Source organism: Haemorhous mexicanus, chromosome 27, assembly GCF_027477595.1.
Source record: "Haemorhous mexicanus isolate bHaeMex1 chromosome 27, bHaeMex1.pri, whole genome shotgun sequence".
In the NCBI taxonomy this organism is placed as follows: domain Eukaryota; kingdom Metazoa; phylum Chordata; class Aves; order Passeriformes; family Fringillidae; genus Haemorhous; species Haemorhous mexicanus.
The window spans coordinates 5122203-5144128 of record NC_082367.1 but is presented as its reverse complement, the minus strand read 5'-3'; the positions used below and the strand labels follow the sequence as shown (position 1 = coordinate 5144128).

General features: G+C 47.9%; 1 protein-coding gene across 2 annotated transcripts; it reads left to right on the top strand.

The window, feature by feature from the left end:
• The first annotated feature begins 578 nt into the window (after nt 1-578).
• Nucleotides 579-21756, top strand: KPNA6 (karyopherin subunit alpha 6). Of its 2 annotated transcripts, none has more exons than XM_059868632.1 (14): nt 579-695; nt 7163-7272; nt 9250-9345; nt 10034-10133; nt 10399-10493; nt 12033-12164; nt 12358-12446; nt 13892-13991; nt 16481-16644; nt 17290-17368; nt 17448-17573; nt 18055-18182; nt 18872-19050; nt 20244-21756. In XM_059868632.1, the coding sequence occupies exons 1-14, from the start codon at nt 692-694 to the stop codon at nt 20426-20428; spliced, it is 1587 nt and encodes a 528-aa protein (XP_059724615.1). In that variant the 5' UTR covers nt 579-691; the 3' UTR covers nt 20429-21756. The 2 variants fall into 2 exon arrangements, with proteins under 2 accessions (XP_059724615.1, XP_059724614.1); XM_059868631.1 differs by lacking the exon at nt 579-695 and adding an exon at nt 3997-5516.
• Nucleotides 21757-21926: the final 170 nt, after the last annotated feature.

Sequence of the window (21926 nt, the reverse complement as noted above, 5' to 3'; positions counted from 1 at the left end):
CTGTCCCCCACTTTTCAGGGCTCTGAGTGACCCCATAAAACCACCCAGTGTGCCCCAGAGCTCGTCTCTGCCTGGCACAGCACCCACGAGCCTGGGTGGGTGACAAACACCTCCCAGTCCCTCCAGTGGGGACATTCCAGGGTTCAGGGGCTGCTGGCATCGCGGGGTTTGGTCCCAAGGGCTCCTCAGGGATCTCCCTGGGGCAGTGCTGGGCTGCAGCAGCTCCTTCCCCTTCTTGCAGCCAAGGGAACGGGACACGAGTGACAGGACAGAGGGGACAGAACCTGAGTGATGGGACACGAGTGCCAGAACCCGAATGACGGAATCCAAGTGCCAGGACAGAGGTGACAGGACACAAATGACAGAACCTGAATGACAGAACCCAAGTGACAGAACCCGAGTGAGGGGACACGAGTGACCGGACAGAGGTGACAGGACACGAGTGACAGAACCCGAGTGAGGGGACACGAGTGACCGGACAGAGGTGACCGGACACGAGTGACCGGACGCGACCGCCCCTGCAGTTCCACCCCCGCTCGCTGGGGGCGCCCGAACGCCGCGGCCGCGCCCCGCCTCTCTCCGCGCGCACAAGTTTGGCCCCGCTCGGCCGCCGTCCGGCCCGCGCCCCGCCCGCTGCCGCCATATTTTGGCCGCCGCCGCCACCACCGGAGCCGTCGCCGCAGCCGCCGCGATGGGTGAGGGCCCTGAGGGGCGGGAGCGGCCCAGGGAGCTCCGGGCACGGCCGAGGGGATGGGGTGGAGCTGGAGAAGCCGCCCCGAGGCCGGGCAGCGCGCACAGCCCGTCCGCCCCGCGCTGCCGCCGCCCTCGCCTCTCACCGGCGTCCCGGGCGCTCCCGGGGCTGAGGGCGGCGGGGCCGGCGCGGCCGCTGAGTCATCCCGGGGCCGCTCCTGGGGGCGGGGGGGTCTTCGGGGGCTCTCGGTGAGGGTGGCCCGGGTGTTGTGACCGCTTCGGGCCGCGCCAGCAGCGCCTTTGGGGAGCTCCGGGTGGGGCGGGAGCTGCGGAAGGTGCCAGGGTGGGATATCCCGGGTTTGGGGGTGTTCAGGGTGGGATATCCCGGGTTTGGGGATGTTCAGGGTGGGATACCCCGGGTATGGGGGTGTTCAGGGTGGGATACCCCGGGTTTGGGGGTGCTCAGGGTGGGATATCCCGGGTTTGGGGGTGTTCAGGGTGGGATACCCCGGGTTTGGGGGTGTTCAGGAGGAATACCCCGGGTTTGGGGGTGTTCAGGGTGGGATACCCCGGGTTTGGGGGTGTTCAGGAGGAATACCCCGGGTTTGGGGGTGTTCAGGAGGAATACCCCGGGTTTGGGGGTGTTCAGGGTGGGATACCCCGGGTTTGGGGGTTGCCAGGGTGGGATACCCCGGGTTTGGGGGTGTTCAGGGTGGGATACCCCGGGTTTGGGGGTTGCCAGGGTGGGATACCCCGGGTTTGGGGATGTTCAGGGTGGGATATCCCGGGTTTGGGGGTGTTCAGGGTGGGATATCCCGGGTTTGGGGATGTTCAGGGTGGGGTGCCCCGGGTTTGGAGTTGCCAGGGTGGGATACCCCGGGTTTGGGGGTGCTCAGGGTGAGGTACCCCGGGTTTGGGGGTGTTCAGGGTGGGATATCCCGGGTTTGGGGGTGTTCAGGGTGGGATATCCCGGGTTTGGGGGTGTTCAGGGTGGGATACCCCGGGTTTGAGGGTGCCAGGGCTGTAGTGCCCAGGCTTGGGGGTGTCAGAGTGAGATATCGCGGGTTTGGGGGTGCCAGGGCACCAAGGGCCCAGGTTTGGGGGTGTCAGGGCTGTAAGAGCCCGGGTTTGGGGGTGTCAGGCTGAGATACCCCAGGTTTTGGGGTGTCACTGCTGTCACTTTGGGGTATTTGGGGCCCTACTCCATTTAAATTCTCCCCCAACTGCTGGAGTTCAGTTCTGAGCTCCCCCAGAGCTCAGGGTTTAGGGGAGAACCCCACAAACCTCTCCTGGGTTCTGATAGCACAGCAGGACTTGGGGTGCTGGAAACTTTTATTAAAAATGCAGCCTGAGCCCTCAGTGCCACCATGGGTGTCCCTGTGTCACCAGGGGTGTCCCTGTGCCACCGTGGGGAACACCACACCTCTGGCAAGGAATGGCATCTGTTACAGGCAGGTCTCTGTCCCCTGCAAATAAATCCCTGCTCAGTGTTTCTCCTTCAAAAAGTGTTTTAATTCCAGCAGCTTTTTGGTTTGATGTGCCTGATGTAGGAGGAAAGGTGGATTTTATTTTATTTATTTATATTTTTTTGAGGATTCCTGTAGGAAGACGAGATTTGGAAGGATGAGGTGGAAAAGCCAAGCCTGTAGCAGCTGTGTTTTCCTTCAAAATTGAGTGAGGATCTTGTGGAAATAAAGATTCAAATGTTTCCATTTTCCACCTACAATGTTGTCTCTTAACCAGAGCTGCTTCAGAAGCTGAATGGCTTTAAAGTGGCAAGTTTAAGTTGAATATTGGGAAGAAATTCATCCTTGTGAGGGGCTGGGATGGATTTCCCAGAGAAGCTGTGGCTGGAATTATCCCAGGCCAGGTTGGACAGGGCTTGGAGCAGCCTGGGACAGTGGAAGGTGTCCCTGCTCATGGCAGAGGTGGCACTGGATGAATTTTTAGCTCCTTCCAAACCAGGGAAGCTTCAAAAATGCTCTGTGATCATTTTTAGATGATCTTGTTGGTCATGATTTCACCAGGAACTTTTCTGCCCCCTCCAAACCCTCCTGAGGTGCTCCAGGAGAAGTCAGTGACCACATCTGTGTGTGGCTGCTGCACCTCCCAGCCCTGGACAGCTTGGGGAAATTAATTTATGGCTTCAGATGTAAAACCTGGACTGGCAGCTCTGAGGAGAAAAATGTCTGGAAATTCCTGGGACAGTTTGATGTGGAGTTGAGAACTTTGTGCACAGGAGCTTCTCCTTCTTCCCACCCCTCTATGAGTTTACTATCCCCCTTATTTGAATTATCCTCATGTAACTTTATTATTTTTAAACAAGCTAGGGCTGTTTTTTTATTATTTGAAGTTAATGACACTGTTGGAAGTTGTCCCCAGTGACACTTGAAATGCCTTTTTTAGTGCAGTGTGAATGCTCAATTCTCAGTGAAACCCCCTGATGAATTTAACAGTTCATTGGCTGATTTTCTTTGTTTGCTTTGGTTCAGCAAAGCAAACATGAACTTTGTCAAGGGGGAGAGTTTGATCATTAAAATCCTGCAAGAGTGAAAGTCCTGATTCCTTCAGGCTTTCAGTCCTGCTGAGCTCCAGGTAAATCTGCTTAGCAAATCACACAGTCCTGGTTGTTTCTGAGGCAAAGCACACGTTGGAAGGGATGGATTTACTGCAATTTCATATTCCTCTGTAATTATCTCTGGTTGGTTTTAATCTGGAGCTCTGCTGGGTCGAGTTTGAGTGGATGGAGTTGAAGTTTTTCCTTGTTTTAGGGACTGTTCTCAGCTGACACTTGTGCTCAATCAATCCATTTTTAAAGGAAATCTGAATGTCTAAACCAGCTGGAAGAGAACTTAAACCCCTCAAATTTTGGGATGAAAAGATCCAGTCAGGAGTGGGAAGCTTTGAGACCTGCACTGAGCAGTGCTGAGTCCTTTTTCCAGCAGAGCAGGGACATTCCAAAACGATTCCTAATCTTGTTTTAACCCTGCTGCAACGAGCAGCAAACTCTGCCTGCCGCTGAACTTCCCCCAAAGAGAACTTTCTGCCTGTCCCTTCCCCCTCGCAGCGCTGCACATTCCAGGGTGATATCACCTCCCAGAGAGCCGCGGGGATCGGGGATTTACCGGCACAGCCCGTCCCGGAGCGGGGACAGCGACAGCGGCAGGGCCAGCCTGCTCAGGACACTGCCAAACACCCCCAGGACCCCCCGGAGAACGAGCCAGACCCGCCCCAGGGTCAGCACAGCAGAATTCTGCTGCTTTGCCAGGGTCTGGCTGCAGCTGGGGGAATTCCAGGGTTGTGGGCACAGCCAGAGTTGGGATTATTTGACAGGATTTTTATCTTCATTTGCTGGGTCTTCTGAGCGAGCAAAGTGAATTTTTTTCCTTTTGTTTTTTTTCTGTTAATTCACTGCAAAACTGTTGGTGACAGTAAAAAAAAAGTGGTTTTGACTGATTTCTGCTAGCAGCTCAGAGCTGTTCTTTTAACATTAATTCAACTGCTTTGATGTAGTTCTTCATTTGATTTGTATTTAAGTAGTACAGATGATTTAGTCTCCTTTTTCTAGGGTTTCAATTCACTTAATAAAGTTGTCCTGGACACATTTTTCATTCTAGAAGAATCCTCTGGAGATGTTAATGATGGTAGGAAGGGATGGCAGGATCCTCTGGGATTTCAGGGAATTGGAGAAATATGAGGAATGAGGTGAAACTCAGCATTTATTTTGCTGCAATTTGTCTAATTTAGAGTAGTTTAAATTGTAAATCACCAGCTTTATCCCATCCCAGGGAAAACTTGGGTGGAAAGGGCCTTTGGAGGTCACCTGCCAGCTGGGAATGTCCCCATGGGGCACTAATTGGCAGATTAGTGCTGCTGGAGTTCCTCAAGTGTATTTATTTCCAGGGAGCAGCTGCGAGCCCTGCTGTGTGCTCAGAGCCACCTTTGGAAGGTTCCCTGGGGAACATTCCCTGTGGGAAGGGACATTTTGGCTCCAGAAGAGCCCTGTCAGGGCTGGCAGTGCCTTGGCCCTGACTCAGCAGCACAAGTCCTGCAGTGACTCAGCTCCCAGGGCTCCAGCAGCAGCTGGAGGAAACCTTGGAAGCAAATGTTCCTGGTCTTGAATTAAATTAAATTTAAAAGAGGCAGGCTTGGATTCCCCACCCAGAGCATCCAGGAGCTGTTAGAGTAGGAATCTGGAGTTACAGTTTCATTTACAGGGATTTCAGTGCCCTGCTGAGCCTTCCAAGTCAAACCTTCACCCCGTTTTTCCTGTCTTTAAAATGGGAAATACCTTCTCATCCTCCAGTTTATGAGTGAGGCAGCTTGGGCTTGTAATTCTTTGACAGCTGGAGGAATTTTTTACCCTCAGTGAAGGCAAGAGAGGCCAAATTTCTTCCAGCTCCTTTGCACAGGAAATTGGGAAGGTGTTCAGTTCAGTTTCATCCTTACACTGATTTTTTAAAATTTATTTTTATTTTTTGCTGGAGCTATGAATGAAGTTCACTAATCCAGGCAGCTCCAAGCTGGGGAACTGTGGGATTCCCAAAGCAGAAGGGATGTTTTATCCAAGCTGGATCAGAACGTCTTAAAATTGAATTAATCTTGGAAGATTTGTTGTTTTCTTGGGTGAAATCTCTGAGTTCAGTGCCCACTGGCACTTCTGTAAAGGCAAATCTGTGCAGAATAAAGTGAAAATCTGTGGCTGGAGTCTCTTCCTGAGGAGCAGAGGATTCCTCCCCCATTCCTGAGAGCCCAGTGCTCCCAGACCCTGATGAATGGATTTGGGGATATCCCACAGGTGGAACTGGAGATCAGAGTTACCACAGGTGATGTTTGCTGCTGAAACATTCCAAACTCAGAATTTGTCCTGCTGTGTTTCATTCCATGGGTTTGCTCCTGCTGCAGTCCAGAGCTCCCTGGGAGCTCCTGATCCTGCATTTCTCCCACCCTATAAAACCCTAAAGTTGCCATGGAAACGGGCTGGAATGTCCCAAATCAGCATTCTCCTGCCAGAGATGATGGGCTGGGGGGAGAAAAAAAAAAAAAAAAATCAATGGGAATCATCTGCAGGAATAAACTGTGGGAGAAAAAACAGGGGATTTTGTGGCAAGCAGCCCTGAAGAGTTCTTTTTGGGGTTTCCTGCAGGATGGGAGTTATGGGTGCTCTGGGACTAAAAAATCCCTCAGAGGACAAGGTGCTGAGTGTCCTGGGTCTGGCTGCTCCTGGCACAGCTGAGTTTGGAGGCAGCTGAGCTGTCATGTGTCCCTTGGCTATTTATGGGGCTGCTGGTGATCCTGGGCATCCCCACTTCTCCTTCCTCCTCTTCAAAACCACCTTTTAATTGGAGGCTTTGCTCTCCAAAAGGAGGATTAAGATCCTTAATTTGTTTGGAGAACTAAGCTGTCAGCTCTTACTCTTCCCTGTGGCTGCATGAGGCACAGTGGGGTGGAAATACAAATAAAAACAGAGCAGTGGTGCTTAAATACATCTTCTGAATGCAAATTGACACCTGCCTGTTGTATGGTCAGCTCTAAACCCCTAAAGTCTGTAGATTTCTCTCTTTTTTGGTGTCTTTTTAGCTGGTTTTGGGAAATCAAAGAACTGAAAGTATTTTATTTCCTCTCCTGTTTAAATATTTTTTTTTCCTTGCTGTCTTCTCTCTCCTTAGTAATGAAAAGCTGAATATTTGTATTTAGTAGATGTTTTTTCTTGGGTTGGCTGTGGACTTTTGTGTCTGACACTTCTCCAGTTGATCTTGGAAGGGCTCCAGAGTGGCTGGAGGTTGTTGATAAGTGGGACTGAAACTTTCTGTGAGCCACAGGGCTGAGGGTGCCTCAGGCTTGAAATAAGGAGGAGATAAAACTGCAAACTTCCTCCTAGCAGCTGGGAAAAAACAAAAAATATTGGTTTTCAAATGAGTTCTGAAGGAATAACTTGGTTCAAGGCTAGTTGAGCCTCTGAGGTTGATCCTGAGAAAGGCACAAATGTGCAAATAATGTCAGAAATGGGAGAGTTTGGGCAGTTCCTGCCATGGCAGCTGGGGCACTCAGGGGTTGCCATCCTCAGTTACAGCTTGGCCCTGGCTGCCTTCAGCTGTGCCAAAACCTGGAGTGTCCCTTCCCTGACTGGGAGAGAGGAAAAACAGACTGGGAGGGAAACTCAGGAGGAATGAGGTTGGAATTGCTGCATTTGGCAGAAGTAGGTCAGGTCCTGAACACCTGGTGGGACACACAGGGCCTGTCCCTCACCTGCAGCTCTGCTCTGGTGCTGTTCCAAACTCCATTCCCTCACCCTGCTGGGGTTGTGCTCTCTGGGAATCAAAATGCTGTGCTGATAGCAGGGAGCTCGGAACTGCTGCTGAAAACCAAGGGCAAATAAAGGGGTTCCCTCTGCTTCTGCCGTGGGAAGGACCCCCAGAGGCAGTGGCAGGAGCCCTGAGGCAGAATTCCAGAACTGCTCCTGTTTCCACAGAAAACTATCGAATGAAGAGCTACAAGAACAAAGCCCTGAACCCCGAGGAGATGCGCAGGAGGAGAGAGGAGGAGGGGATCCAGCTGCGCAAGCAGAAACGGGAGCAGCAGGTAACTCACCTGGGCAGGCTGGGGCAGCCCTGACACAGCCCAGACTGCTGCAGCCTGCAAGGAGCTGTGCTTTAAACTTTGTTTGCAGTCATTCTTTCTGTTCTGACTGAGATCTTGCAGCAGGTAACTCACCTGAGCAGGCTGGGGCAGCCCAGACTGCTGGAATCTTCAAGGATCTGTACAGTAAAATTTGTGTGCAGTCATTCTTTCTGTTCTGACTGAGATCTTGCAGCAGGTAACTCACCTGAGCAGGCTATGTCAGCCCTGACACAGCCCAGACTGCTGCAGCCTGCAAGGAGCTGTGCTTTAAACTTTGTGTGCAGTCATTTTTCCTGCTCTGACTGAGATCTTGCAGCAGGTAACTCACCTGAGCAGGCTGGGGCAGCCCTGGCACAGCCCAGACTGCTGCAGCCTGCAAGGAGCTGTGCTTCAACTTTGTGTGCAGTCATTTTTCCTGCTCTGACTGAGATCTTGCAGCAGGTAACTCACCTGAGCAGGCTGGGTCACCCTAAGTGCTGGAACCTTCAAGGATCTGTGCAGTAAAATTTGTGTGCAGTCATTCTTTCTGTTCTGACTGAGATCTTGCAGCAGGTAACTCACCTGAGCAGGCTGGGGCAGCCCTGACACAGCCCAGACTGCTGCAGCCTGCAAGGAGCTGTGCAGTAAAATTTGTGTGCAGTCATTTTTCCTGCTCTGACTGAAATCTTGCAGCAGGTAACTCACCTGAGCAGGTTGGGTCACCCTAAGTGCTGGAACCTTCAAGGATCTGTGCACTAAAATTTGTGTGCAGTAATTTCTCCTATTTTGACTGAGATCTTGCAGCAGGTAACTCACCTTGGCAGGCTGGGGCAGCCCTGACACAGCCCAGACTGCTGGAATCTTCAAGGATTTGTGCATTAAAGTTTGTTTGCAGTCATTTTTCCTGCTCTGACTGAGATCTTGCAGCAGGTAACTCACCTGAGCAGGCTGGGTCACCCTAAGTGCTGGAATCTTCAAGGATCTGTGCAGTAAAATTTGTGTGCAGTCATTCTTTCTGCTCTGACTGAGATCTTGCAGCAGGTAACTCACCTGGGCAGGCTGGGGCAGCCCTGACACAGCCCAGACTGCTGCAGCCTGCAAGGAGCTGTGCTTCAACTTTGTTTGCAGTCATTTTTCCTGCTCTGACTGAGATCTTGCAGCAGGTAACTCACCTGGGCAGGCTGGGTCACCCTAAGTGCTGGAACCTTCAAGGATTTGTGCATTAAAGTTTGTTTGCAGTAATTTTTCCTATTTTGACTGAAATCTTGCAGCAGGTAACTCACCTGGATCAGTCTCTGTCAGCCTTAACTGCTGGAACCTTCAAGGTTCTGTGCATTAAACTTTGTTTGCAGTCATTTTTTCTGTTCTGATATCTTGCATTTTTCTTTTTTTTTTCCCTCTGGACTCAGCTCACATGGAGAGCTTCCCAATAATTTTGTTCTTGGGCTACTCAAGATTTTTTTGTTTGTTTGTTTTGTTGTTCATAGATCTTTGATTTTAAAGCTGGTGGAGTTTTTTTTTTTAAGATATAATTAGTGAATGGGATTATTTCCTGGAGAAACAGGAGGAGCAAGTGAAAGTATGGCCTTGACCCTGGGTGTATTTCTTTTTTGGAAGCACGAGGTGATTCCCAAGTGATACATCTGGAACTAAATATTTCCTTTATTAGCACCTTATCCAAGCTACTTTTTTGCCCATTTTTCCTGATTTTGGTCAAAATCTGCATTTGCCTTCCCTGGTGGCTCAGTGATTGGGACATTTGCATATCTGAGAGCAAGAATTAGCACTTAGTGTTTGTGCCAGACCAACCCTGGGAGTGCAGAGCTGCTATCAATGACCCCTTTTTACTCAGGTTCCTGCAGTCCAGGAGGGATCTTGGTTGAGGAACAAGAATATCGAGTTGTGGAGCCTGTTGATGGCTCCTGTCTAATAACAATCCCTGTGTCTGGTCCCCACCAGCTCTTCAAAAGAAGGAATGTGGAGCTGATCAATGAAGATGACTCCATGTTTGACAGTCTCCTGGTGGATTCCTATGTCACTTCCACAACGGGTGGGGTAAGGTGCCTTCAGACAGATTTAATTAATTTAATTTCATGCTTTGAGGCCCTGCAGAGATTCCCAGAGAAGCTGTGGCTGCCCCATCCCTGGAATTATCCCAGACTGGATGGGGGTTGGAGCACCCTGGGGTAGTGGAAGGTGTCCCTGCCCTTGGACAGGAACTGGAGCTGGGTGATTTTTCAGCTCCTTCCAACCCAAACCCTCCTGGGATTCCATGGAACTGCCAAACTCCAATGGTTTTATTCCCTGACTTTCAAGAATGTTTGTGTAAGTTGGTACAGGCAGCAGGAACAGCCACAAACCCTTGGCTAAAATGCAGAGAGGAGATTTATTCCTGAGGGGAAATTTATTCCTGAGGGATCCAGAGGGACACCAATGGAGCCATGAGCCCTGCAAAGCTCAGCCCATGCCAGGAAATCCCCATCCCACTGCTCACTCTGGTTTATCAAGGGTTATTCCCACCTTCAAAATCCTCAAAATCCTCCTCCAGTGTCCTTTTATTCCATTTTATCCCCTCTTTCCCTTTCATCCCATCCCCCCCAGCATTGCAAATGGGAACTGGGGGATTTCTGCTGTGCTGGGATCCCCAGGTTTGAATCTTTGGAGTTGTGGCTAAGCCCAAATTGTAGGATGTGATGTCTCAGTCTGAAATGAAACCATTTCTGTTTCCTCTGCCTCTTTTCAGGAGGGATTGATCACAGGAGAGATGGTGGAGATGCTTTTCTCAGATGACCCCGACCTACAGCTAGCAACCACTCAGAAATTCAGGAAATTACTCTCCAAAGGTAAAAATAACCAACAGAGCCTGTCTTTTACAGGGTTTGTGCACAAAAGCTTTGCAGGTTGGGGGGAAAAAATATCCATAATTGAGAAATGTGATCATCTCTTGTATGGCTGATGATTGCCAGTTGTGTGATTTGCACAGAAAATGATTCTGCCAAGCTGCCCTGATGAGTTCAGCCCAATTTGAGATAATTTAATTAATACTTCAGGCTTGTTACCCCCCTGCACGGGGTCTGTTCACTCCCTGCCACTGCCTTGCTGTTTCAGAGCCAAATCCTCCAATAGACGAGGTGATAAACACTCAGGGAGTGGTGGAGAGGTTCGTGGAGTTCCTGAAAAGAAGTGAAAATTGCACATTACAGGTAAAGGAGATTCTGTTATCAATTCTTCAGGGTGTGGAGCTGTTTATCCTGTGAACCCACAGGTGCTGTGAGGGGAAAATGATATTTTGAACCCCAAAAATGCAGGTTATGTGATCTATGGGAGAAGACAAAACGAGTCTGTAATGCTCAGGCAAAAAAAATTAAATTGAAAATTGCTCTGAATTAAATTCTTGGAAAAATAATTTAATTCAGGCAAAAAAAAAAAAAATTAATTCTGGCAAAAATCACCTAATTCAGCTGATTTTATTCCTTTCTTTTTCTGAATCAGGCTGATTTTATTTCTTTATTTTGCTGGATCAGGCTGGTTTTATTCCTTTATTTTTCTGGATCAGGCTGATTTTATTCCTTTATTTTTCTGGATCAGGCTGGTTTTATTCCTTTATTTTTCTGAGTCAGGCTGGTTTTATTCCTTTATTTTTTTCTGGATCAGGCTGATTTTATTCCTTTATTTTGCTGGATCAGGCTGATTTTAGTTCTTTATTTTGCTGGATCAGGCTGATTTTATTCCTTTATTTTGCTGGATCAGGCTGGTTTTATTCCTTTATTTTTCTGAATCAGGCTGATTTTATTCCTTTATTTTTCTGAGTCAGGCTGATTTTATTCCTTTATTTTTCTGAGTCAGGCTGGTTTTATTTCTTTATTTTTCTGGTTCAGGCTGATTTTATTCCTTTATTTTTCGGGATCAGGCTGGTTTTATTTCTTTATTTTTCTGGTTCAGGCTGGTTTTATTTCTTTATTTTTCTGGATCAGGCTGATTTTATTCCTTTATTTTGCTGGATCAGGCTGATTTTATTCCTTTATTTTTCTGGATCAGGCTGATTTTATTCCTTTATTTTTCTGAGTCAGGCTGGTTTTATTCCTTTATTTTTCTGGATCAGGCTGGTTTTATTACTTTATTTTTCTGGATCAGGCTGATTTTATTCCTTTATTTTTCTGAGTCAGGCTGGTTTTATTCCTTTATTTTTCTGGATCAGGCTGGTTTTATTACTTTATTTTTTCTGGATCAGGCTGATTTCATTCCTTTATTTTTCTGGATCAGGCTGATTTTATTCCTTTATTTTTCTGGATCAGGCTGATTTCATTCCTTTATTTTTCTGGATCAGGCTGATTTCATTCCTTTATTTTTCTGGATCAGGCTGGTTTTATTCCTTTATTTTTCTGGATCAGGCTGGTTTTATTCCTTTATTTTGCTGAGTCAGGCTGGTTTTATTTCTTTATTTTTCTGGATCAGGCTGGTTTTATTCCTTTATTTTGCTGGATCAGGCTGGTTTTATTCCTTTATTTTGCTGAGTCAGGCTGGTTTTATTTCTTTATTTTTCTGGATCAGGCTGGTTTTATTCCTTTATTTTGCTGGATCAGGCTGGTTTTATTTCTTTATTTTTCTGGATCAGGCTGATTTCATTCCTTTATTTTTCTGGATCAGGCTGGTTTTTTTCTTTATTTTGCTGGATCAGGCTGGTTTTATTCCTTTATTTTGCTGGATCAGGCTGGTTTTATTCCTTTTCTCCCTCCTTCCAGTTCGAGGCTGCGTGGGCCCTGACGAACATCGCCTCGGGCACCTCCCAACAAACCAAAATAGTCATCGAGGCTGGGGCAGTTCCCATCTTTATAGAGCTCCTAAACTCTGACTTTGAGGATGTTCAGGAGCAGGTAAGGATCCCTCCTCACTCTGGGATTTTGGGGAGAGCCACCTGTTGAAAATGCAAGGTTTAAATGGAGTGATCCCAGCTGGCTGCAGAGCACAGATTGCTGCCTGGAGTTGCAGGAGAATTGCTTTCTCAGCACACTGCCTGTCTCTCCCTCTCAGAAAATGAATGCTGAAGCTGTTGCTGTTTCCTTTCAGGCTGTCTGGGCGTTGGGGAACATTGCTGGGGACAGCTCTGTGTGTAGAGATTATGTCCTGAACTGTGCCATTCTTCCCCCCTTGTTAATGTGAGTAGCCACGAGCAGTTCTGGGAGTGCTGTTGGAGCTGGGCCCAGATTGCCTGGGGATCCAACCTGCTTCAGGGGAGTGGGATTGTGTGGAGAACATTCCTGACAGAGTCCCTGGGACTCAAACCTCTAGTTCTGAGTGGGATTGTGTGGAGAACATTCCTGACAGATTCCCTGGCAGTATGAGATCCTGGAGAATCAAATCTCTGCTTCAGAGGAATGGGATTTTGTGGATAACATTCTTATCAGATTCCCTGGCAGTGTGAGATCCTTCAGAATCAAAGCTCTGCCTCAGAGGAGTGGGATTTTATGGATAACATTCTTATCAGATTCCCTGGCAGTGTGAGATCCTTGAGAAACAAATCTCTGCTTCAGAGGAGTGGGATTCTGTGGATAACATTCCTTACAGAGTCCCTGTCACACTGAGATCTCTGGGAATCAAACTTCTGCCTCAAAGGAGTGAGATTTTGTGGATAACATTCTTATCAGATTCCCTGGCAGTGTGAGATCCTTGAGAATCAAAGCTCTGCCTCAGAGGAGTGGGATTTTATGGATAACATTCTTATCAGATTCCCTGGCAGTGTGAGATCCTTGAGAATCAAAGCTCTGCCTCAGAGGAGTGGGATTCTGTGGATAACATTCCTTACAGAGTCCCTGTCACACTGAGATCTCTGGGAATCAAACTTCTGCCTCAAAGGAGTGAGATTTTGTGGATAACATTCTTATCAGATTCCCTGGCAGTGTGAGATCCTTGAGAAACAAAGCTCTGCCTCAGAGGAGTGGGATTTTGTGGATAATATTCCTTACAGAATCCCTGGCAGTTTGAGATCCTTGAGAATCAAAGCTCTGCTTCAGAGGAGTGGGATTCTGTGGATAATATTCCTGACAGATTCCCTGGGAATCAAACCTCTGGTTCTGAGTGGGATTTTGTGGATAACATTCCTTACAGATTCCCTGGCAGTGTTGGGATCCCTGGGAATCAAACCTCTGGTTCTGAGTGGGATTTTGTGGATAAAACTCCTCCATGCTGCTCTGGAGTCACAGGGTGTCCCTCAGCTCCTGCTCTCTGTGGATTTTTTGGGATTGGAGCAGGATCAGGTCTCTCACACCACCTCCCTCAGCGTGGTGATGATGAGTTCTGTCAGGCCTGGGCTCTTGTTCTCTGACAAGAATTAATTCTCTGACAAGAATTAATCTTCATCCCAGCCTGGAAAAGTGAGGTTTTGTCCCAAGTAGCTGATTTTGCTGCTCCTGGTGTCAGCCTGGCTCCTCACCCCACAGGACTCACTCTGAGCTCAGACTGAGCAGTTTGTGTCACCTGGATCGTGGTGATAACTGGGAGTGTCCTTCTGGGCTGAACTGGAGCTCAGTGGTTTCGTTTTAACTCTTTGGGTTCCCTCTGCTTCCACACCAAGGACAATAATCCCTGCTGATTCTCTCTTCAGGCTCCTCACCACGTCCACCAGGCTGACCATGACACGAAACGCTGTCTGGGCCTTGTCAAACCTGTGCAGAGGGAAGAGTCCTCCTCCTGAGTTTGATAAGGTGAGGAGCAATGCCCTGCTGGCAGCCAGGATTTGGGGACACACCCACTTCAGAGCTTTGGCTGGTTTTTTTTGGGCTGTTGAACTCGAGGAAGGCACAGGTGAGGTTTTTCCTGCGTGTTTAATTTTTCCCAATCTTTCTGCTGCACCCCTCAAATAAGGGACAGGCCCAGGCTTCCCTAGAAAGTTTCTCTAAACCATTTTCTTATGAACTCTGGAATTTTGACACTTCAGTTATGACCCACAGCTATTCTGAGACCTGGAAATGCTAAAAGTCAGAATTCCTGTGAGCTGTGGTATCTTCCCTTTCCCTGTCCAGGTACCCTAACTAAAGGTCCTGCTGCCTTTTCAGGTGTCTCATCCTCCTCTGGCAACACAAAAATGTTTAAAAAAAAAGTGAAAACATGCTGATTTAAGTGAAACCTCACATATCAAAGCTGAGGAGCCTCTGGTGAGAGGTGAAATCTGAATTGGGTGTAAATATAAACCCACTTATAAATAACTGAGATGAACTTTGAGAGTCAGAAATGGAGCAGAGCTCTTTAACAGGAGCTCCCAGTGTAACTCCTCAGTGTAAATTAAGTGTAACAACCAAGCTGAGGTGGCAGGAAGGGATCTGTGGCCCTGCAGGGCTTGACCTGAGCAGTGAGCACAAGCAGGTGTCTCATCCTCCTCTGGCAACACAAAAATGTTTTAAAAAAAGTGAAAACATGCTGATTTAAGTAAAACCTCACATATCAAAGCTGGGAAGCCTCTGATGAACTTTGAGAGTCAGAAATGAAGCAGAACTCTTTAACAGGAGCTCCCAGTGTAACTCCTCAGTGTAAATTAAGTGTAGCAACCAAGCTGAGGTGGCAGGAAGGGATCTGTGGCCATGCAGGGCTTGACCTGAGCAGTGAGCACAAGCAGGTGTCTCATCCTCCTCTGGCAACACAAAAATGTTTAAAAAAAAAGGTGAAAACATGCTGATTTAAGTGAAACCTCACATATCAAAGCTGAGAAGCCTCTGATGAACTTTGAGAGTCAAAAATGGAGCAGAGCTCTTTAACAGGAGCTCTTAGTGTAACTCCTCAGTGTAAATTCAGTGTAACAACCAAGCTGAGGTGGCAGGAAGGGATCTGTGGCCATGCAGGGCTTGAGCTGAGCAGTGAGCACAAGCAGGTGTCTCATCCTCCTCTGGCAACACAAAAATGTTTAAAAAAAAAAAGGTGAAAACATGCTGATTTAAGTGAAACCTCACATATCAAAGCTGGGAAGCCTCTGATGAACTTTGAGAGTCAGAAATGGAGCAGAACTCTTTAACAGGAGCTCTTAGTGTAACTCCTCAGTGTAAATTAAGTGTAGCAACCAAGCTGAGGTGGCAGGAAGGGATCTGTGGCCATGCAGGGCTTGAGCTGAGCAGTGAGCAGGAGCAGGTGTCTCATCCTCCTCTGGCAACACAAAAATGTTTAAAAAAAAAGTGAAAACATGCTGATTTAACTGAAACCTCACATATCAAAGCTGGGAAGCCTCTGATGAACTTTGAGAGTCAGAAATGGAGCAGAGCTCTTTAACAGGAGCTCCCAGTGTAACTCCTCAGTGTAAATTCAGTGTAGCAACCAAGCTGAGGTGGCAGGAAGGGATCTGTGGCCATGCAGGGCTTGACCTGAGCAGTGAGCACAAGCAGGTGTCTCATCCTCCTCTGGCAACACAAAAATGTTTAAAAAAAAAGGTGAAAACATGCTGATTTAAGTGAAACCTCACATATCAAAGCTGAGAAGCCTCTGATGAACTTTGAGAGTCAGAAATGGAGCAGAACTCTTTAACAGGAGCTCCCAGTGTAACCCCTCAGTGTAAATTAAGTGTAACAACCAAGCTGAGGTGGCAGGAAGGGATCTGTGGCCCTGCAGGGCTTGAGCTGAGCAGTGAGCACAAGCAGGTGTCTCATCCTCCTCTGGCAACACAAAAATGTTTAAAAAAAAAGTGAAAACATGCTGATTTAAGTGAAACCTCACATATCAAAGCTGGGAAGCCTCTGATGAACTTTGAGAGTCAGAAATGGAGCAGAACTCTTTAACAGGAGCTCCCAGTGTAACTCCTCAGTGTAAATTCAGTGTAACAACCAAGCTGAGGTGGCAGGAAGGGATCTGTGGCCCTGCAGGGCTTGACCTGAGCAGTGAGCACAAGCAGGTGTCTCATCCTCCTCTGGCAACACAAAAATGTTTAAAAAAAAAGGTGAAAACATGCTGATTTAAGTGAAACCTCACATATCAAAGCTGAGAAGCCTCTGATGAACTTTGAGAGTCAGAAATGAAGCAGAACTCTTTAACAGGAGCTCCCAGTGTAACTCCTCAGTGTAAATTAAGTGTAACAACCAAGCTGAGGTGGCAGGAAGGGATCTGTGGCCATGCAGGGCTTGAGCTGAGCAGTGAGCAGGAGCAGGGGGTGTGTGCCTGCAGGTGTGGTGGTCCTGGCCTGCTGACTAACCCTGGGTGGTGGCTGTTGTTGCAGGTGTCCCCCTGCCTGCCAGTGTTGTCCCGATTGTTGTTCAACAGTGACTCTGACCTGCTGGCAGACGCGTGCTGGGCTCTGTCCTACCTGTCCGATGGTCCCAACGAGAAGATCCAGGCTGTGGTGGACTCAGGGGTGTGCAGGAGGCTGGTGGAGCTCTTAATGTGAGTATCTGTCAGGAGAAGGAGTGACAATCCATCTCAATGTCACCCAACCTGCCGTGCACTCGGGATCCAGGCACCTGAGCTGCCCCAGGAGGGTCTGGAGCAGGTTCACAGCTGGAATTTGCTGGCTTGGCTTCCTGAGCTGAAGATTTTCCAGTTCTGCTCTACACTATGACCTGTGTTGGTCTCAACATCTGCCCCAACAATTACAAATTTATTGATAGAACAAACATTATCCCTATAAATTTCTGAAATTCAACCAGTTTTTGAGTGTGGAGCAACTACACAGACAAGTGGGAAGAACTTTCTCTCTCCTTTCCCAGATTTCCTTAATGATTGCAGAGTGTTGTCTGCTTTCAAATGGAAGCCTGGTCATGAGGGAAATAAAAAACTGTGGCTAGGAGAAATCAGCTTGCTTTGTTTCTCCAAAATCTCTGTGGAAAAGGAGATGGATTGAGGATGCAAAGGATCAAACTGTGCTGCAGCTTTGTTTTCAGTGGCTTTATGCTCAGCTTACCCTGTGTTCTGTGTGGCAGGGGATGAAATCCTAAGGAAATCCTGCAGATAGGATCATGGGGAGGGAATATGGTGAATATCCCAGTGGTCTGATGGAGCTGGGTTTGTCTTTGCCCACTTTTCCTGCAGGCACAACGATTACAAAGTGGCCTCTCCAGCTCTGCGAGCAGTTGGCAACATCGTGACAGGGGATGACATCCAGACCCAGGTGAGAGGACAGGAATTCCCTGCAGGGAATGCAGTGCCTGGCACTGGTGATCTCACTTGTCCTTCCTTTTCCCCCAAAGGTGATTCTAAACTGCTCAGCCCTGCCTTGCCTCCTCCATTTATTGAGCAGTCCCAAGGAATCCATCAGGAAAGAGGCGTGCTGGACCATATCCAACATCACAGCAGGGAACAGAGCACAAATCCAGGTACAGTCTTCCCCAGCCTGCCTGCAGTGATCCCAGATTCCAAACTCTGCATTAAGGATTTGCAGCTTTTCCCTTTCCCTGACCCTTAGAGGCTGGATTGGTTCACTCCTCTCATTCTGCAGCCATTTGCAAATCTGCTGCCAAATGAGCTAAAAAATGGGAATGGCAGCAGCACATGGACTCAACCCCACTGGATCACTGGAATTAGAGGAGATACAGCTCCTATTTGTCCCTATTGCTCTTGGAAGAGCTGGAGCTCCTTGAGGTTTAATTATCCTTTCCCTGACCTCCACAAGCTCTGAGCATTGCTCAGTTCCAGGGTGCTGGTTATGGAATATCTGCTTTTGGCAGGATTTGACTGAGGAATAAACCACAGCAATCCCTTCAGCTTGGGATGGGGATATGGAAGGGGAGGTTTCTGTCAGGAAACCTTTTGGGAAGTGCTGCCAATGCCAAGGCCTCTCCTGCCCTCTCTTCCCAGGCAGTGATTGATGCCAACATTTTCCCGGTGCTGATCGAGATCCTGCAGAAGGCGGAATTCCGCACGAGGAAAGAGGCAGCCTGGGCCATCACCAACGCCACCTCAGGAGGGACCCCTGAGCAGATCAGGTATTCCTGAGCCTCTCCTGCTGGCCCACACCTGCCTCACTTCCTGGGAGCTTTGCCTTCAGGGGAATTCCCAGGCAAAGGAGGAGCTTGGAGAGATTCTGGAGAGTAACCGAGCCAGGCAGAGCTGGGCTGTAATTTGTGATTTCCTTCTGGATGAGGATAATTTCATCCCAAATTTTCTCCATCCCTCTTTGGGTAATTGAGGCTAAATGTCCAAATTTAAAGACAGATAAAATTCCAGTGTGGACTTGACTTAATTGGAGCAGCACCTGGATTTCAGAAGTGGCAGTTGAGGTAGTGGAGGCTTTGGGTAGTTGAGGCTAAATGTCCAAATTTAATGACAGGTTAAATTCCAGTGTGCACTTGACTTAATTGGAGCAGCACCTGGATTTCAGAAGGGGTAGTTGAGGCTAAATGTCCAAATTTAAAACAGATAAAATTCCAGTGTGGACTTGACCTAATTTGAGCAGCACCTGGATTTCAGAAGCGGCTCCTTTCCTTAAAAAAAAATTCTGAAAATAGAGTTGCATGCAGTGCAAATAAATGGATCAAAATTAACCTTGCAGAGCAGTAAATGTGTATTTTGAGGTAAATTTACTCATTTTAGTTGGACTCATCTCCTTTGCTTTCCCATGGAGCTCCCCAGCTCCTGAGCAGGCAGTGATGCTGGTGCTGCTCTCTCCCTGCAGGTACCTGGTGAATTTGGGTTGTATCAAACCCCTGTGTGACCTGCTGACTGTCATGGACTCCAAGATTGTTCTGGTGGCACTGAACGGGCTGGAAAACATCCTGAGGCTGGGAGAGCAGGAGGCCAACCAGAGTGGGACTGGGATCAACCCCTACTGCAGCCTGATTGAGGAGGCCTATGGTAGGTGGGGCTTTGGGCACTGCAGGGGGCTCTTGGGTGCTTTTCTGCTCTGTTCAAGGGGTTATTGTATTCCAAACCAGCCAATATTTGTTCCAAATTCTTTTCAAACTCATTGGGTGGGTGATGAGAAAAAGACTTGGAAGTAAAAACTCTGACCTGGAGTCCAAGCTGAAAATCATGGCTTGCACCAGGTGGGGATATGAACCAGAAATGAGCTGAGCTAAGTAAAAAGTGACAGTTCTGGGTCTAAAATTGCTCTGAGTGTACCCAGTTTCACACTGCAAATCCAGGGAGACTTTGCTTTTCCCTGGAGTGACTTAATTTGGTGCTGATGGATTTTTTTTTTTTTGGTCCTGCTCTCGATGCTTTGAGGGAGGAACAAGTTCCTATTTTGGTCTGAAGCTCCCTGTGAGCTGGCAGTGTCTGTTTGCCCTCTCATTACTCTGAGTGTCCTATTTCTCCCTGGAAGGAGAATTCCTGGAATTCCTGAGGGTGCAGAGTGCATGGATGCTTCCTGTGCTCACTGCATTGAACTGGGGCAGCTGGAGGCTCCTGGGACCTGCTCCTCCCCACCCCCTGCAGCTACCAAATCCCTCCTTTCTAACCCCACTGGAATCTGGGATCAGCCTGCAGCTGGGAGCACATCTGGATGAGCTAACCCTGAGATCCAGGGCTTTGGCACAGCTGGCTTTGTGTGGTTGTGTTTGCAAGGGTCCCAGGATGAGGGAAGAGATGAGAATCTTGACTCCATCTTTCAGAAGGCTGATTGATTATTTCATTATCTATATTATATTAAAAGAAAATGATATATTAAAACAAAAGAAGATATTATACAAAATATTAATACAAAAAGAATAGAAGAAAGGATTTCATCAGAAGGCTTGAAAGGAAAGGAAAGAATGATAATAAAATTTAGTGATTGATTAGAGTCCAAGACTGCTGGACTTTGATTGGCCATTAATTAAAAACAACCACATGAAACCAATCAAAGCTGCACCTGTTGCATTCCACAGCAGCAGATTTTATTGTTTACATTTCATTTCTGAGGCTTCTCAGGAGAAAAAGATCTTAGCCAAAGGATTTTTCATAAAATATCACAGCGACAGGTTTGGGTGTGGATTTATTCTGCTCACAGAATTCTTTGGAGAGCGAATTTCTTTCTTTCATCCCATTCCATTTTATTTCCTCCACAGGTTTGGATAAGATAGAATTCCTCCAGAGCCATGAGAACCAGGAGATCTACCAGAAAGCCTTTGATTTGATTGAGCACTACTTTGGGGTGGAGGACGACGCAGCCGTGGCTCCCCAGGTGGACGAGAACCAGCAGCAATACATCTTCCAGCAACCCGAGGCTCCCATGGAAGGATTCCAGCTATAATCCTGGGGGAAAAAAAAACCCAAAAACTCAACAAAACCCCCCCCCCCAAAAAAAACAACCCACCACAAACTTTTTGGAAAGTTTGGGAGAGCAGCTGCTGGTCCTGGCTGGGAAGGTTGGACACCCACTGTTTAGGAGAACTCTGCAAACACCGGAGAGGAGAAGGGGAATTTCTGCTCCTGGTTCCTCAGGGCTGCTGCTCACCTTGGCTTGGCTTTGGAGGCAGGAAGGACACTGAGGTGACTGGTGGCACCTCTTGGTGGCTTCTTTGTGGTGGTGTCTCCCCAGTGCAGTTTTTACCTCGTTGGGTGAGGACACAGAGAGGAGGGAGCTGTTCTGGCCACAGTAATTCTGCAAAACCTGGCTTGATCTATTTAAATTTTCTTTTTTTTTTTTTCTTTTTTTTTTTTTTTGCACATGTTACTCTTTATTAAAGACTCTTTAATATGCCAAGAGCAAAATTTAGCCCTGGCCTTCCTCCTTCAGGTGGACAATCCTGGTGAAGCCAGGATCAGTTCCCTGATGAAAAATACTGAAAATGGACAGAAAAAATGAGAAGTTCTCTCACTGCTGGGAAGTTTTTTTTTCTGTTGCTTCCCTTTGTCTAGATTTTTTGTTTGGTTTTTTTTTTTTTTTTTGAAGAACTGCTAGTGGTATTTCCAAGGATTAAAAACAAAACAAAACAAAAAAAAAAGCAACAAGAGCCCAAAGATGGGAACTGGGGTGAATTTTTTTGGAGCAGGAAGCACAGCTGCTGTTGCACAGGTTTGGTTTGCATTGTACTGACTGATCTCAGAGCTCTGAAATGCTGAAACCCACCTTCATCTTTACTTGAAATACTTTATTTGCCATGAGAAACATGGGCTGAATTCTGGGTTTTTCCTGCCTTGGGGTGGTTTGGGGTGGAGGAAGATTTGGCTCCACCTGCCAGCAGTGATGGGAGCTCCAGCAGCACCAGGTTTTCAGGTTTCCTCCTGCTCACAGTCAGATAAATGCACATTTTACTTCCAAAAATGGCAAATCTCTGTATTTTTTATATTCTAGATAGGGAGATATTTGTCTCATTGGGCCACAGAGAAAACTCTATATGAAATTTCTGTGATTGCTGTAAATAAGCACTGTGAGGCAGGCACACCTGGAAACCTCCGGGCTCGGGGCTGCCCCGCTGCTCCTCCCGCCGTGATCACGGAGCTCCCCGAGCCCCCGCGGCGCTTTTTGGGCCACTTTGCCACGATTTCAGTCAAAGCAGAGGAGCAAAGCCCCGGTGCTGGGGTGCGGGGGGAGCCGAGCCCTTGTTGTGGATCGAATAAACTGCACCTGTGCAGGTGTCCGGCTGTGCTGTGCTGGGGGACCGGGGGGGATCGGTGACCTTGGGAGGAGCTCCCGGTGCCCGGTAATAGCGGGGGCGCGCGAGGCGTGCTGGGAGTTGTAGTCTCCTGGGTGAGTGTGTGCAGGGCATGCTGGGAGTTGTAGGCCACACTTTTCCCTTTCCCTCCTA

Coding starts and splice junctions, on each gene's coding strand:
- KPNA6 (XM_059868631.1), top strand. CDS start 5,462: ATGAATGGATTTGGGGATATCCCACAGGTGGAACTGGAGATCAGAGTT. Junction 16,645..17,289: donor AGGCTGGTGGAGCTCTTAAT/GTGAGTATCTGT, acceptor CTTTTCCTGCAG/GCACAACGATTACAAAGTGG. Junction 19,051..20,243: donor CCTGATTGAGGAGGCCTATG/GTAGGTGGGGCT, acceptor TTTCCTCCACAG/GTTTGGATAAGATAGAATTC.